Raw genomic sequence first — 13,943 nt, forward strand, 5'->3', positions numbered from 1 at the left:
GTATGATCCAGGATTCCTGAAATGTGAGGCTCATGAATCAGTTTGAAGTCTGACGAGAAGAAGATTTGCAGTGTCAGATTTGATGTGTGGTGATTGTTGTGATGTTTGGCCTTTATCAGTCTTGTTGAGTGTCTGCTGTGACCTGCAGACACAGTCTGACCTTAATCAGCAGTTAGCCTTTATTAGGAACCGTCTGCTGCTCTGCAGTCTGGCCAGATTAGACTCTTCTAGGACTGCATACATCTGTGCAAGTCATCTCTCAACAAGTGCTTTTCCAGAGTAATCCACTTAGATATGACGTGTGTTTGTATTGTGGCCCTGTGTATTTAAATTTAAATATACAACCAGGTATATCAAAAGATCAAATACAGCAGTGGAAACATTTACAAATTAGAATGCACAAGACTGTGTTATATATTGGATTTACTGTATATAAGCTGTTTTTCAATAGACACTGTACATGTACAAAAAAAACCCATTATGGATGTGTGTTATTTAAATAGTATTTTTTGTAGTAACAAGTAAATAACATGGGCAAGACATGCATGCAACTAGAGAAAGCACTTAAACCTCCACCAAGGTTGCTCAGTTTCCCACAGGTCAACAACTGTATAAAAAAAAAAAAAACACCAAATAGTATCATGTCATCCTTGGGCCATAGTGTGATCTCCAGAAAATTCCATCCAAATGTGTCCTTTACTTTTCAGGCTGCTCACAAATAGAAAGACGAATAAACAAACGAGGCAATAAACATGTAATAACTTTAGCAATGTGAAAATAAATACAGTACAGAGAAAAAAAAGGATCAAGACAGTAAAAGAGAGAGAGAGGGAGCACAATTGTTCAATAATACTACCGCTATTCTAGTAATACAACGCTAAATGCAAATCGGTGAAGTGTATTAGTGGCGTCTGCTACACTGGTGCACAGTAGGTGCCTTTTTCATTTTCGCCCCTGCCCCGCCCATCCAAATGTCTGTGTACGCCACTGGTGTGTTCAGCGTTTAGTGCCCGGCCGAACAGCACTCGTTTCTGCGCTATATCCTTGCCTCATTACTCGTCCAACTTCTGCACTTTTTACCAAACAACCTGGGACCGGGTTTAATATTTGTACCAATAAACAACATTTAAATTAAATGACATAACTTTTATATAATTTGCTGCAGAAATGTGTAATATTGCCTTAAGTGTTGCAGCCTATCTCGTCTGGCTCCGGGTGTCGGTGACACAGGAAAGTAGTTCCGGTCAGTGAGGAGTATATATGGTGTGGCTGTAACAGGAGCAGTGGCGCTTTGGTCCCTGCAAAGTTCATCCCGGAGGTGAGTGACAGTGAAAAGACCTAACTTTTTCTATTTGCTTATATCTGTGTTGTTTTAGATTTCCTCAGAAGGTGAACATTAGATTATGAAGTGATTTTCAAGAAATGTCTCCTTACAGAGCTGTAATGTATTGTTTCTGCTATTGCTCAGAAATCTAATATGTTTATATGTAACATGATGTTTTTTTTGTTTTGTTAATAAGCTGTGTGTTCATAACACTTTTAACATGACTTTAAACTATCTATCTAAAATGAAATAACTCACAATCACAGTTATAGAGAGAGAGAGAGAGAGAGGCAGAGGCAGAGGCATGTGCATTCCTCCATTGTAGCAGCCCTGTAATCTGAATCCTGACATTTCCACTGTGCCTTTTTAAAGATACCTTTCTACACTTTTTTCAATTAAAACCAGCTCCTCTTCTACAGCTGCACACACAGTCTAGTCCTGCTGGAATGTCACAGTCAGACAGTCACAGTCGGTTGTTGCCTTTTGCAGAGACTCTGTTTGGTTCACCCATCCCTGATAGAGTTTTTACATTACATTACATTACATGTCATTTAGCAGACGCTTTTATCCAAAGCGACTTACAATGGAATCAAGTACAATTAGCCAGGGGTGGAATCGAACTTGCGACCATGATGTCTTTGGTACACAAGGTAGGGTCTTAACCACTGAGCCACTCCACCCCTTGAAAATAACCAGTGCAAATGTCTTACTTTCTCTTCAGTCATAGGGTCTAAATATGTCTCTGTACCCCCTCTGTAGTCATATTTTCCTTAGATGTGGTTTGCATCATGACAACACCAACAAAATACAGATAATTGTATCAATCATTGATATCTCTTTGTTTCCTCAGGAATTTTCCCCACAAACACATATCCAGTCATGTCTAAGTCAAAGGATGCAGGCTCTGCCACCATCCACAGCCAGCAGCTGCACGCTGCCATGGCCGACACGTTCATCGAGCACATGTGTCTGCTGGACATTGACTCTGAACCGGCCGTGTCTCGCAACACTGGCATCATCTGCACAATTGGTTCGACGTTTCCCATTTCTTTCTCAGTTTATAAATCACCCTGTGATTATCTCATGTATTTAGGTTTCAGAAATCCTTACAAACATCACGTATCTCTTATTGAATGAATTCATCTGTTGTTGTAGGACCTGCCACTCGATCTGTGGAGAAGTCCAAGGAAATGATCAAGGCTGGGATGAACATTGCAAGAATGAACTTCTCTCATGGCACACATGAAGTGAGTACTATCTGTGATCCCTTACACTCTTTAGATTGGTGGACGTCTCATCCCTCAAACCCCAGCAGGAGTTCATTTACCATTAACCTTGTCTTCAGCCATGAGTTTGAACCCAGACAGGACTGTACCACTGCAGTAGCTTTGTCCTCTGTGAGTGAGTCGGAGAGGATTTACCCTTTACAGCAGCAGTGGCAGTGTGAGTTCACTCCTGTCGCCTGGTAACTGTAATGTGAGCTGTGAACTAGTACTTGCCCCTTCGGTGCTGGCTCGGAGCTGTAGCTTGATTTGGGAATTCAACAGCCAGGACCTTATACTACTGACCCCACACTTAAAAGTCATGCCTCTTCACCCTTTCCACTGTCACTGGAGTGGCCAATGAAAGGTCACCATCAGCTGTAGCATTAACACACATCTGGTATCTGGATCTTTAAAGGTTAACTGCATTAATTTGCCTTCCCCTCACTGTAACTCAATACCCAGTGGTGTAATTTTTTATATAATTGATTGATAGACATTGCTCTAAATCATAAAACCAAAGTTGGTTGAGGGTTATAATGATTTGTTTTGAAAAGTGAAAGACAAACCTGACGTCTGTCTCACTGGTGTGCCAGTTGTTAATGCAGCTATAAATAGGACTTGTCTTAGAGTAAGACTGGCAGCAACAGGACAAGCAGAGGACACACAGAGAGGCCACAGTGAGGCGTTTATTATTAACTGAATAGTAATGTTCAGATTAGATTAGATTACAAGTATCTTTACTCGGTCCTCCTGTAGGCAGTGCAGCAGCTGTACATGTCTATGGAATAGACTATGTGTTGTTAAAGGTGGGGCCAGCAGTGTTGTTATTTTAACTCGGCAACAAAACAAATCCCTTTTGCTCTCCTTCAAGGCCACTTTTTCAGTCTGTCTTTCCTTTTCTCTTGAGTAGGAGACAGAGTAATTATCTTGTTTTGAGACATTTCCATGTGTTTTATTTGTATATACAGTATCTATTGCTGAAAGAAGAAAGAGAATCAGCATACAATTAGTTTAACTTTAACACAGAGCGTATGGAAGATGACACTTTGGCGCAAGCGCATTTTGCATTACCGTAACAGTTTGTGCTTCTGAACGGATTCTGAAAGCTGAGAAGTTGCAAGATAATGTCAACAGGTGGTTATTACGGTAATTTCACAAAAATGGGCAAAAGCACTGACTCACAGGACCTTTTCTGGTTAAAATAAGCAAAACAAAAGTCCAGATGGACATTTTGAGGCTTAGGTGTTAAAGGGATATACTGTTTACAATCTGTGTTATAGAAATTGCTGTGTCTGTCTCACTCCCCTCACCCTTGTTAAAGAAGAGTTTCATGCCTTCCGGGTCGAACAGCTTTCTTTGTTTCTCTATAGAAGAAAGACTATGTGTAAAAAAACTTTCATTCGACACACAGAGTGCACAACTAGCCGGCCGTGAGGACTTTATAAAAGAAGTTGACAAATACCCTATGTGACTGTAATCACTTTTAAGGCTACTGTTTTTACTAGTCAGTGTGTGTGTGTACGTGTAGCTATGTCTGTGCACTGAAAGGGAACAATGTCATGGCCTAAAAAAAGTCCTGTGTTGCAGTTGTCATTCAAGAATGACCACAGTTATGTAAGCAGTGTGTGTGTGTGTATGTGAAATGCCCGCATGCTTTACTAAGAACTTGTCACGTACATAAAAACATTGTTTTTAACAACAAAAACATTTGTATGTACAGTTTTATAATGATAAGACATTTTCAAGAAATGGGTGTATGCTTTTCTATGTTCCCCCACATCGTATAGTACCACGCTGAGACCATCAAGAACGTTCGTGATGCAGCCGAGAGTTTTGGTCCAGGATCTGTTGACTACAGACCAGTGGCCATCGCTCTGGACACCAAGGGACCAGAAATCAGGACTGGACTCATCAAGGGAGTGAGTTCTTGTCACATTATACACGATTATTTTTTTCTGGCATGACATTGAGCCTGACAAATGACAAACTTGTGTTTAGAGTGGCACTGCTGAGGTTGAGTTGAAGAAGGGCGATACCATCAAGCTCACACTGGACGAGCATTACATGGAGAAATGCGACGAAAAAGTTCTGTGGCTCGACTACAAGAACATCACCAAGGTTGTGCAGCCTGGCAGCCACGTGTTCGTTGATGATGGTCTGATTTCTCTTAAAGTCAAAGACATCGGTAAGAACCAGTTTGTGCCATGAGGTTGTTTTGGGTTTTTTTTTCCTGCTAAACTTTAAAATTAAAATTTTTTTAATGTTGTGTGTCTTAAGGCAGCGACCACCTTGTGTGTGAGATTGAGAATGGCGGCATGCTGGGCAGCAAGAAGGGTGTTAACCTGCCTGGTGCCGCTGTTGACCTCCCCGCTCTGTCTGAGAAGGACATTCAGGACCTGCAGTTCGGTTTGGAGCAGGGCGTCGACATGGTCTTTGCCTCCTTCATCCGTAAGGGTGCTGACGTTCACGCTGTCAGGAAAGTGCTGGGTGAGAAAGGCAAGGACATCAAGATCATTAGCAAGTTGGAGAACCACGAGGGTGTGCGCAGGTGAGTGGAGGATCAGCAGTACTGGCTGCACCGGTCTGAAACCTCAGATAATTGTTTATCTTTCTCTCTCGCAGATTTGACGAGATCCTGGAGGCTAGTGATGGCATCATGGTCGCCCGTGGTGACCTGGGCATTGAAATCCCAACAGAGAAGGTCTTCATTGCACAGAAGATGATGACTGGCAAATGTAACAGGATTGGCAAGCCAATTGTCTGTGCCACACAGGTCCGTCACGTCATATCATGGCCATCATGGAAGCAATCTGTTTAGTGTGCAGAGAGACACATGTGGTAATGTTTTCTTAAACAGATGCTGGAGAGCATGACCAAGAAACCTCGCCCTACCCGTGCTGAGGCCAGTGACGTGGCCAACGCCGTGCTGGACGGCAACGACTGCATTATGCTGAGTGGTGAGACTGCCAAAGGACAATACCCCCTGGAGGCTGTGCACACACAGCACATGGTAAACACTCGCCTCTGCTATGATGTGTATATCATAGCACATGTGTTTGTGCAGTTTGCAGCAGCTACATTCACTCAAAGCCGCCATAAGTCAGGAAGCATTATCAGTAGAAGCCAACAAATAATAGTCTGCAGCATATGGTGCATTCATGTGCTCTTGGGAAACGATGTTTGTCAAACTCAGGACTAAAAGATAATTGGTTCTGCTTTTCTTCTTTTGTCATGGTCTCATGGTCTGTTATGAGAAAAATATTCTGTGACTAAAAAGGGGAAAAAATGCTTCCTAAGAGTTTTGATCTTATCCTGTATAAGGCATCTCCATATGACCAGTTGATTATCAAGATAGAAAATAGTAATATCAAAGAAATATTAGGTTTGACGTCACTAACAGTGTGTGAGATGTTGTCTTGTGTGTCCCTGTTTTCACCAAATCGGTTACCAAACAACAACTTGTCTTGTATTGTGCGTTAACATTGTTATGAGCATGTGTGTGTGTGTGTTGTGTGTGTGTTTGAGGACCTGCAGTGCACAGAAACAGTCCAGGAACATCATGGCCGTGGCTGATATTTAGCTTCATGTCTCAGTGTGCTTTCAGGTATGAAGACTTCTGCACTAAACAAGTAGCCCTTTGTTTTGTTCTTAAAATACAAACTAAACTAACTGCTGCAGTTTAAAGTTGTTGTGTGACTGTAGCCCAACTCTTTATTTGTCTAATCATTTTTTTTCTTTTGACATGTTCAGATTGCCCGTGAGGCTGAGGCTGCCATGTTCCACAGGCAGATGTTCGAGGAGCTGCGTCGCATCTCTCATCTGACGCGTGACCCCACAGAGGCCGTCGCCATAGGAGCTGTGGAGGCTTCCTTCAAGTGCTGCGCCAGTGTCATCATTGTGCTCACCAAGTCTGGCAGGTGAGAAGAACAATTCCACTGGCGTAGAATTCATAATATCCTCTACAGCTACACCTACTCTGAACAAAGAGAGTGCACAAACTCTGTTCACACCTCCTCCACACTCTGCGTAACTCGCACTAAGCTTGTGACTCGATGAAAAGTAGACCAACTTTTACAGCACAATCTCTGCTCCACTCGTGACCTTTTGAGATCTGAACCCTGACATTTCACAAGTTAATTTTAACAGCCTGCTCATCCTCTTCCATTTGGGAAATCGTTCTCACAGAGCACATGACACAGAGGACATATCACTGTTAGCTGGGTGGATTTCTACTATTGATTTATGTATTAAGAGAAGGTTGCAGGACTGTTTGCACATCTAGTCGACATTCCAGTCCAACTTCATTGTAAAGCACTTTAAAGCAACCACAGTGGCACTGGATAGAATAATATATAAAAGACATAAAAGCTCATGAAAATAATTTTTTTTAAAAATGGGTAAAATAGCCATACAATACAATACAACACAATAAAAACTAATTAAAATAAAATAACATCAACACTAATAAGTGATGAGTACTAAGAAGAGATTTAAAAGTAAGAGACCTGTCTAATGTGCAGAGGCAGCAACAGCTAAAGCACGGTCCCCTCTGAGCTTACGTTTCATTTTTGGATATGAAATGACTCTCTGGTGATGAACCAACTGTGTTTTATCTCATGACTTTGCACTTTTGTCCCCTAGTTGTGCAGTTTCACTCAACTCTATGGAGCTCTGTAGCATCTCTCAGCTCTTTCACATACAGTAGCATAGCATTTTTGCTGCAGGTAGCAATGGAAAATCATCAAGCCACTAAAAGCAACTGCACTCTAATACAGATAACAATAATAATAATAAAACACGTCAATACATAGAAGAAGAGTGAGGAAAAACATGATGAAACTCAGACTGGTGTATTTTTGTGCTGACAACAAGAGCAAATTTATACTTCGCTTAGAGAATTCAGTAATTTGAAATTAATGGATGGCTGAAAGAAAAAGAATGGTGCTCGATACGCTACCAATATTGGTCACTAGCTGATGTTGTTATGGGCTGTGATGTAATAAGACAGCTGAACGGGAACCTGTCACCTATTGTAGCAGACTTGGATTCAGTATATCAAATTCCCTCTTGATCTTGTATACTGGGACAAGGACGCTAGTTGAGCTTCAACCGTGGCTCGGCTTAACTGTGCGTGCAAGCGTTTTGACTGATGAGGACAAAAGCACAGTGTGAAGGACAGTGGACATTCATCCAGACTGCAGACTACAGTGTTCTCAAAGGCACACATTCAGACTAACATCTTTTTGGTTTAACCTGTATTTGTTATCTGCAGGTCTGCTCACCTGCTGTCAAAGTACAGGCCCCGCGCTCCCATCATCGCTGTGACCCGCAATGGCCAGACAGCTCGCCAGGCTCACCTGTACCGCGGAATCTACCCTGTTCTCTACACCAAACCCGCCAACGATGTCTGGGCTGAGGACGTTGACCTGCGTGTGAACTTTGCCCTGGAAGTTGGTAAGTGTTGATGAGTTTTGTTGAAACATTCAGTCAAAAGTTAAAAGTAGATTGTGTTAACCTTCCTCTTTTTTTGTCTCTCTACAGGCAAGCACCGCAAATTCTGCAAGTCCGGTGACGTAGCCCTTGTCGTGACTGGCTGGCGCCCAGGTTCAGGTTACACCAACACCATGAGAGTGGTGCTGGTGCCTTGAACTTCAACAAAGGACATTAGTAATCACTCGTAATTGTGCCTTCCCTCTCCTATACCCTGCCCACTCCCCTGTGTTGGAACTTTTTTTGTCTGTTGGTTTGTGTAAGCAACAGGAAGTCAAAACCAAGGCCATTTTTTTTCAAAGGACTTTGGATGGTGTTAGTCATTAACACTAACACCACAATTCCCCTCAACCATGATATGTGCAATGTATTGTCTAAATCCTGCTGCTGAGACTCCTCTGTCACATTTGTGCTGACTGTTTGCACTTTGAACAGTGTGGAGATGACTGTTAGCCTGCACGTACCACCGATCTCTCATGTGCTTACTGTTATTTCCCTCATTTTTTGTTTGTTTACTGTCCGGTTCTAGATGCCGTAACGGTCTCCTCCAGTGTGTTTGTGCAGAAGTTAAAGTTGTATCATTCTGAACTGACCTGTTGTCCATCTATTAAAAAGAATTCTTGGGTCAAATGTGTCTTTCACTGCTTATTATAATTATCATCCATATATTGAAAGTTGGTAAATAGTACTTAACAACCCAAAGGCCTCATGGTGACACCATTAGAGTTCAATATTAATCAGTCTAACGAGGCTCACAAGTTTGTGTGAATAAATACTAAAAGAATTCCAAACCGGAAGGCATCAATTTCTTTAGTCATTTTCTATTCAGGTATTTAAAACTGAACACTGTCTCCATAAAAATCTGACGTTCAATAAGCACAATTTCTTTCACTATTGTGAAACCCTGAATGGGCGGTGTGTATTTTTGGATTCAAGTCAAAAATATAAAACCATAGCTCTGTTCTTACAGGACAGCAAACATCACATCTGTCCACTATTTATCCTGGATAACATAAAAAATAAAGGTTCTGTCTCCTTTGATTGACCCAAATGCTTAACGGTTATATAATATATATTCACTAATCCAGCAGTTGTCACCCCACAAACAGAGCAAGTAATGACTCAAGTATATAACAGATTATAATCATGGCTATTATTTGTTGTTCCCAAACAAAACAAAACCATGCCGTTCCTAGGCTGAGCATCATTGACCATATGTTATTTTATTGCATTGAATTCAGCAGCTAAAATGAATTGTGCCTAACACACACGGGTGTTGCACCACACAGCCCAACTTATACAGTTTATGTTCCCTGTAAGCTTTAGTTTCACTATGTCATTTATTTAGTTCGTCGGGACTGGATTGTCGCATAGAAATGGCAGATTTACGAGTGTGATGGAGCATTAGGGAACTAAATTATTCCATATTCAAAACACTGCAGAGAACTGCATTCAAGTGAACACAGGGATATTTATTATGACACAGAACCTGCTCTTTATTTTATTTTATTTTTGCTCCTGTTGCGTCTTCACAACAGTGATCATGAGGGAGTGACTAGGAATCAAAATGGTGCAACAGCCTCCAAAATGAAGGTGTTAGTTCAAGACACATCGGGGGGGAAAAACATTTCCCGCTCACCTTTTTTGCACAAACCGTTCATTGTATAATAAGCATCTGGAGCTTATTTATATGAAGCAAATGGTGCGTTCAAATGCATGAAGACTGCATCTGCCAGAGCACAAAGGGACTTCCTTTTGAAACACTGTTCTTTGAATTTTTAAAAAAGTTTCCATTAAATGGGCTGCTGGTGCAGGGAGAAAAATAAGGGAGGTATTTAGAGGAGAACAAATAATGAGAAGAGAGTGTTGATGGTGTAGAGAGAGAGCAATCAGTCTGATTCATTTTCTTCACAAACCACAAGCTGAGAACACTGTTATTGAAAGCCCTCAGAATCACTGCAATCAGTTACCTTTGTCTGAAAGTCTAATTCAATGTGGATTTTAAATATTATGTCTACAAATTAACTGTAATTTAAAATGGTGCTGCCACTGCTGGAGAAATGTTCTTATTCTTTGACCCATAGAAGGAAAGATCCCTTTCATGTGCTCACTCTTTTCTCCCCTCTCTACTTTTTTCTCTGCTGAGGGATTGGTGAACGTCTCTTTCAAAAGATCTTCTCTTCACAGTTCTTTCTGCTTTTTCATCCACTTCACCTCACATCCCTAATCAACCCCTCCATGCTGTCAACACTCAATTTTCTTTCCATCCCGTTAATTCTGTCTCCTCATCCTATTTTCTTCGTCCATTTGTTTGATCCCTGATTGTTCACCATCTCCCTCCCCCATTTCTGCTGCCCTATATTTACACCTCTTCTCATCACTCTCAGATTACCTGGTTTTACTTTTAATTTTCATTTAACTGAGTAATTGTGGGACGTTGGGAATTAATCTTCCATATCCAGGATGTATAATTCATCACCTCTAATTATCTACAGGAATTTATAAATTGCAGGAATGTGGGGCAACCTGAAAGCTGAATTGTTTGCATGCATACGTTCAGAGCAGCACATTGTTTCTCATCTCCTCTGTGCTGTGTTATCCAGATTAAAATGCAAACAAAGAGGTCACACTTAAAAATGACGCACTGCACAAAAACTCTTTCAGGTAATTGCTATTTCTATTAAAACATTTCCTCATATCGGAAAGAAAGATGCAGTAAAACCAAAAACAAATAAAGCACAGTTATTTAGCATCTGAGACTTTGACTTAAAGTTCATTAAATGATTAAAAGATTTTTCATTTTACTCACCGTCATCAGCGAATAATAAATAATTTACTCTCTGATCCTGACCGAGCCTGAGAGAAGAGGAACCAAACCTGGCGGGAGTCAAACATAGTTATGTCCTTAAATGTTGCACTATAATTGGTCAAATGGCCATTTCAGATCTGGTATTAATATCTGTCCTCAATGATCCGATCACAAATGTGTCTTGTGTCAGCATCTAAAAAAGCAAAAAAAGAGAGACAAGAGGAGCTGAGCACTGATGTAGAGTAAGTAGCACTGATCAGACGACGTCAGCAGTCTCTAATCCGGCCTGAGGACAGATTGTGTTCATGCAGCTCAGAATGTGGACAAATGCGTCCTCAAACCACCTCTGTAAATGGTTTTTGTGGTCAGATGTGAGGAAGCAATCGGGCTGTTTAGACCCGTGCTAAGCGTGGTCTGGCCATGATCGGCTTGCTCAGATGTTAATACTCTCCCATCACAGTCCAGATTACATCACAGCGTTTACACAGAGACCAGAGGAGATGCAGAAGTCTAGGTCCCTCTTGAGGAAATTCACTTGATTTAAATTGGGTTTAAAGTTGAAAACGGAAGAAGAATATCACCTACTCTGTGTAGCTTGTGAAGGTTGTTATGATCAGAGAGTTAAACCCTCCGGTTCCTTCTTTGTTCAGGTGTGGTCCATGGATGGTTACTATAAGGGCAGACGTGTGCTGGAGTACAGGACCATGGGGGATTTCACCAAGGGCCAAAACTTTGTGCAGCATCTGTTGCCGCACCCATGGGCAGGAACCGGCCACGTGGTCTACAACGGCTCACTCTATTACAACAAGCACCAGAGCAACATCCTGGTAAGAGACTGGCTGGCGTATGAGAAGAGCAACATTATCAGTTTGATAATAAGATCGCACAACGATGCGTGTGTCTTTCCAGATTCAGTACCACTTCCGCTCTCGCAGCGTGTTGCTCCAGCGCAGCCTCAGCGGTGCCGGATACAACAACACCTTCCCCTACAGCTGGGGAGGATCCTCTGACATCGACCTCATGGCTGATGAGACTGGACTCTGGGCCGTCTACACCACCATCCCCAATGCTGGAAACATAATGGTACAGTCTGGAAACAAAAAGCAGCAATGTTTTCTCTCTGTGGTTTGAAATTGTAGTTACTGTTGTCAGCAGGTTCTTCTCCCCCAACAAAGCTGACAGAGACATTACTGTTGCCATTTGATTGGCATTATTATTTTTTGAAGTCAAGGCTCAGTTAAATATGCACTGAATAATTGATTTCAAATGTGATGGAGCATTACCACGCGACGCCATCAGAACATCAACTATTCAACGTTGTAATGCAAGGACAAACAACTTAAACAACACTCAGTCATTTCCAGTAGGGCTGCAAATGTCTTGTGTTGGCCACACACCAACATTATTCAGGTGTAATGATTTCTTTACACCAGAAAACCAGAAAGTATTCATGTTTAAGAAGCAGAAAAATCAGAAATCTTGTTAAAGTGCAACCTTTGAGCTTTGGTAATTGCACTGATTAAAAATTGTGACTTTAATTTGAAAACAAATCTGAAATGCTTACTATCATTTGTATGTGAAAACTGATTTTATATAGACGTGATATATACAAAGACCTTAGAATCAAGAATCAATCATTTTTATTGTCATTATGAGGACAAAGCGAAATTGTAGCAGCATAAAATAACAAAAATAGTGTTATGAACATATCTTTCACAAACACCGTTTCTATAGCTGTCAGCCTGGTTGATTACTTCATGGACTGCACAGTGTGTGATTCATTCAACAAAAGACATGGCTGGATTTTGTCAAAATTGTGTGACCTGATAAACTGTCTGTGACTGTCTCTGTGTCTCTTGTCTCCAGGTGAGTCGCCTGGACCCTCGCACACTAGAAGTAGCCCAGAGCTGGGACACGGGGTTTCCTAAGCGCAGTGCAGGGGAAGCCTTCATGATCTGCGGCACACTGTACGTCACCAACTCCCACCTGGCCGGGGCCAAAGTCCACTTTGCCTACCACACCAACTCCTCCACGTACGAATACACCGACATCCCCTTCCATAACCAGTACTCCCACATCAGCATGATGGACTACAACCCCAGAGAGAGAGCGCTATACACATGGAACAACGGACACCAGGTCCTCTACAATGTCACACTGTTTCACGTCATTCGGAGCGACGGATAGATCACACGTAGGAAATGGTAACAAAACACAGTAGAGATGGAGAGAATTGATTGTTGACAGGTGCAGTATCACACACACACACACACACACACACACACACACACACACACACACACACATAATGGCTATGAGTGTCAATTGGAAATAGTCTACCATCTGTGTTTGGAACTGTATGATTTCCTGGCAGAGAAGGCGTATAACTAGACACGATACATGGTTGTTGAACACCGGTCTAAAGGTCACAGACAAGAGTATTTATCAAGGTGAAGCCAAGAAAATTAACTGCTTCTGCTACAGAGCCGCTGATAGACAGAAGGAAGTCAGACAGTTGGAGCTCATCCATATTCTGTTGCATTTCATTTCACTTGTGTCTCAAGATTTGATTTTGCAAGTTGAGGTCAAATTGTTGAAGAAAAAAAACTCCCCGAAACTTTGCTCGTGAACTACATCTCAACAAGGTTTAAACCTCGAGCTAGGACGACGGCCCACCGGATGGAGATGTTCTGGGTTTGTGATGTGATTGTGGACGTGTTCAGTCAGCATGGTTGTTCATTCAATAAACCTTACTGTCAAACAACACTGTTGTTGCCTCTGTTTGGAGTAGGGAGAGCCCACAGACCGAAGGGTGAGTCTAACCAGGGACTAACCATTTATTAGGACCTTTGAATGGAAGTGTGAGTGTGAAAATGAGCCAACTTTTGTATGCAAAGTAAACAAAACATACAGTCAACATTTTGAGTTAATGTCACATTATTTAATCTCAAGCCTTTACAAATGTCTTTTTGTTTGACGTAGCAGTAAGCTTGTTCGTTCCAGTGGCTCTCCGCGGTGGCAGTCACGCGGCTACGTGATCGAGCTGGTCTTACAG

The 13,943-nt window shown here is 41.8% G+C and overlaps 2 protein-coding genes across 2 annotated transcripts; both read left to right on the top strand.

The window, feature by feature from the left end:
• Positions 1–1,248: 1,248 nt before the first annotated feature.
• On the top strand, positions 1,249–8,691 carry pkmb (pyruvate kinase M1/2b). Its single transcript, XM_044015883.1, has 11 exons — positions 1,249–1,318; positions 2,175–2,354; positions 2,480–2,571; positions 4,377–4,508; positions 4,588–4,774; positions 4,867–5,137; positions 5,212–5,362; positions 5,447–5,599; positions 6,340–6,506; positions 7,862–8,043; positions 8,131–8,691. Exons 2-11 carry the CDS (start codon positions 2,204–2,206, stop codon positions 8,235–8,237), a joined length of 1,593 nt encoding a protein of 530 aa, XP_043871818.1. The 5' UTR covers positions 1,249–1,318; positions 2,175–2,203; the 3' UTR covers positions 8,238–8,691.
• A 2,319-nt stretch (positions 8,692–11,010) lies between these two features.
• On the top strand, positions 11,011–13,654 carry LOC122760720 (noelin-2-like). Its single transcript, XM_044015878.1, has 4 exons — positions 11,011–11,028; positions 11,539–11,715; positions 11,798–11,971; positions 12,755–13,654. Exons 1-4 carry the CDS (start codon positions 11,011–11,013, stop codon positions 13,073–13,075), a joined length of 690 nt encoding a protein of 229 aa, XP_043871813.1. The 3' UTR covers positions 13,076–13,654.
• The last annotated feature ends 289 nt before the right edge of the window (positions 13,655–13,943 follow it).

The sequence above is a fragment of the Solea senegalensis genome, unplaced genomic scaffold (assembly GCF_019176455.1).
Source record: "Solea senegalensis isolate Sse05_10M unplaced genomic scaffold, IFAPA_SoseM_1 scf7180000013983, whole genome shotgun sequence".
Lineage (NCBI taxonomy): Eukaryota > Metazoa > Chordata > Actinopteri > Pleuronectiformes > Soleidae > Solea > Solea senegalensis.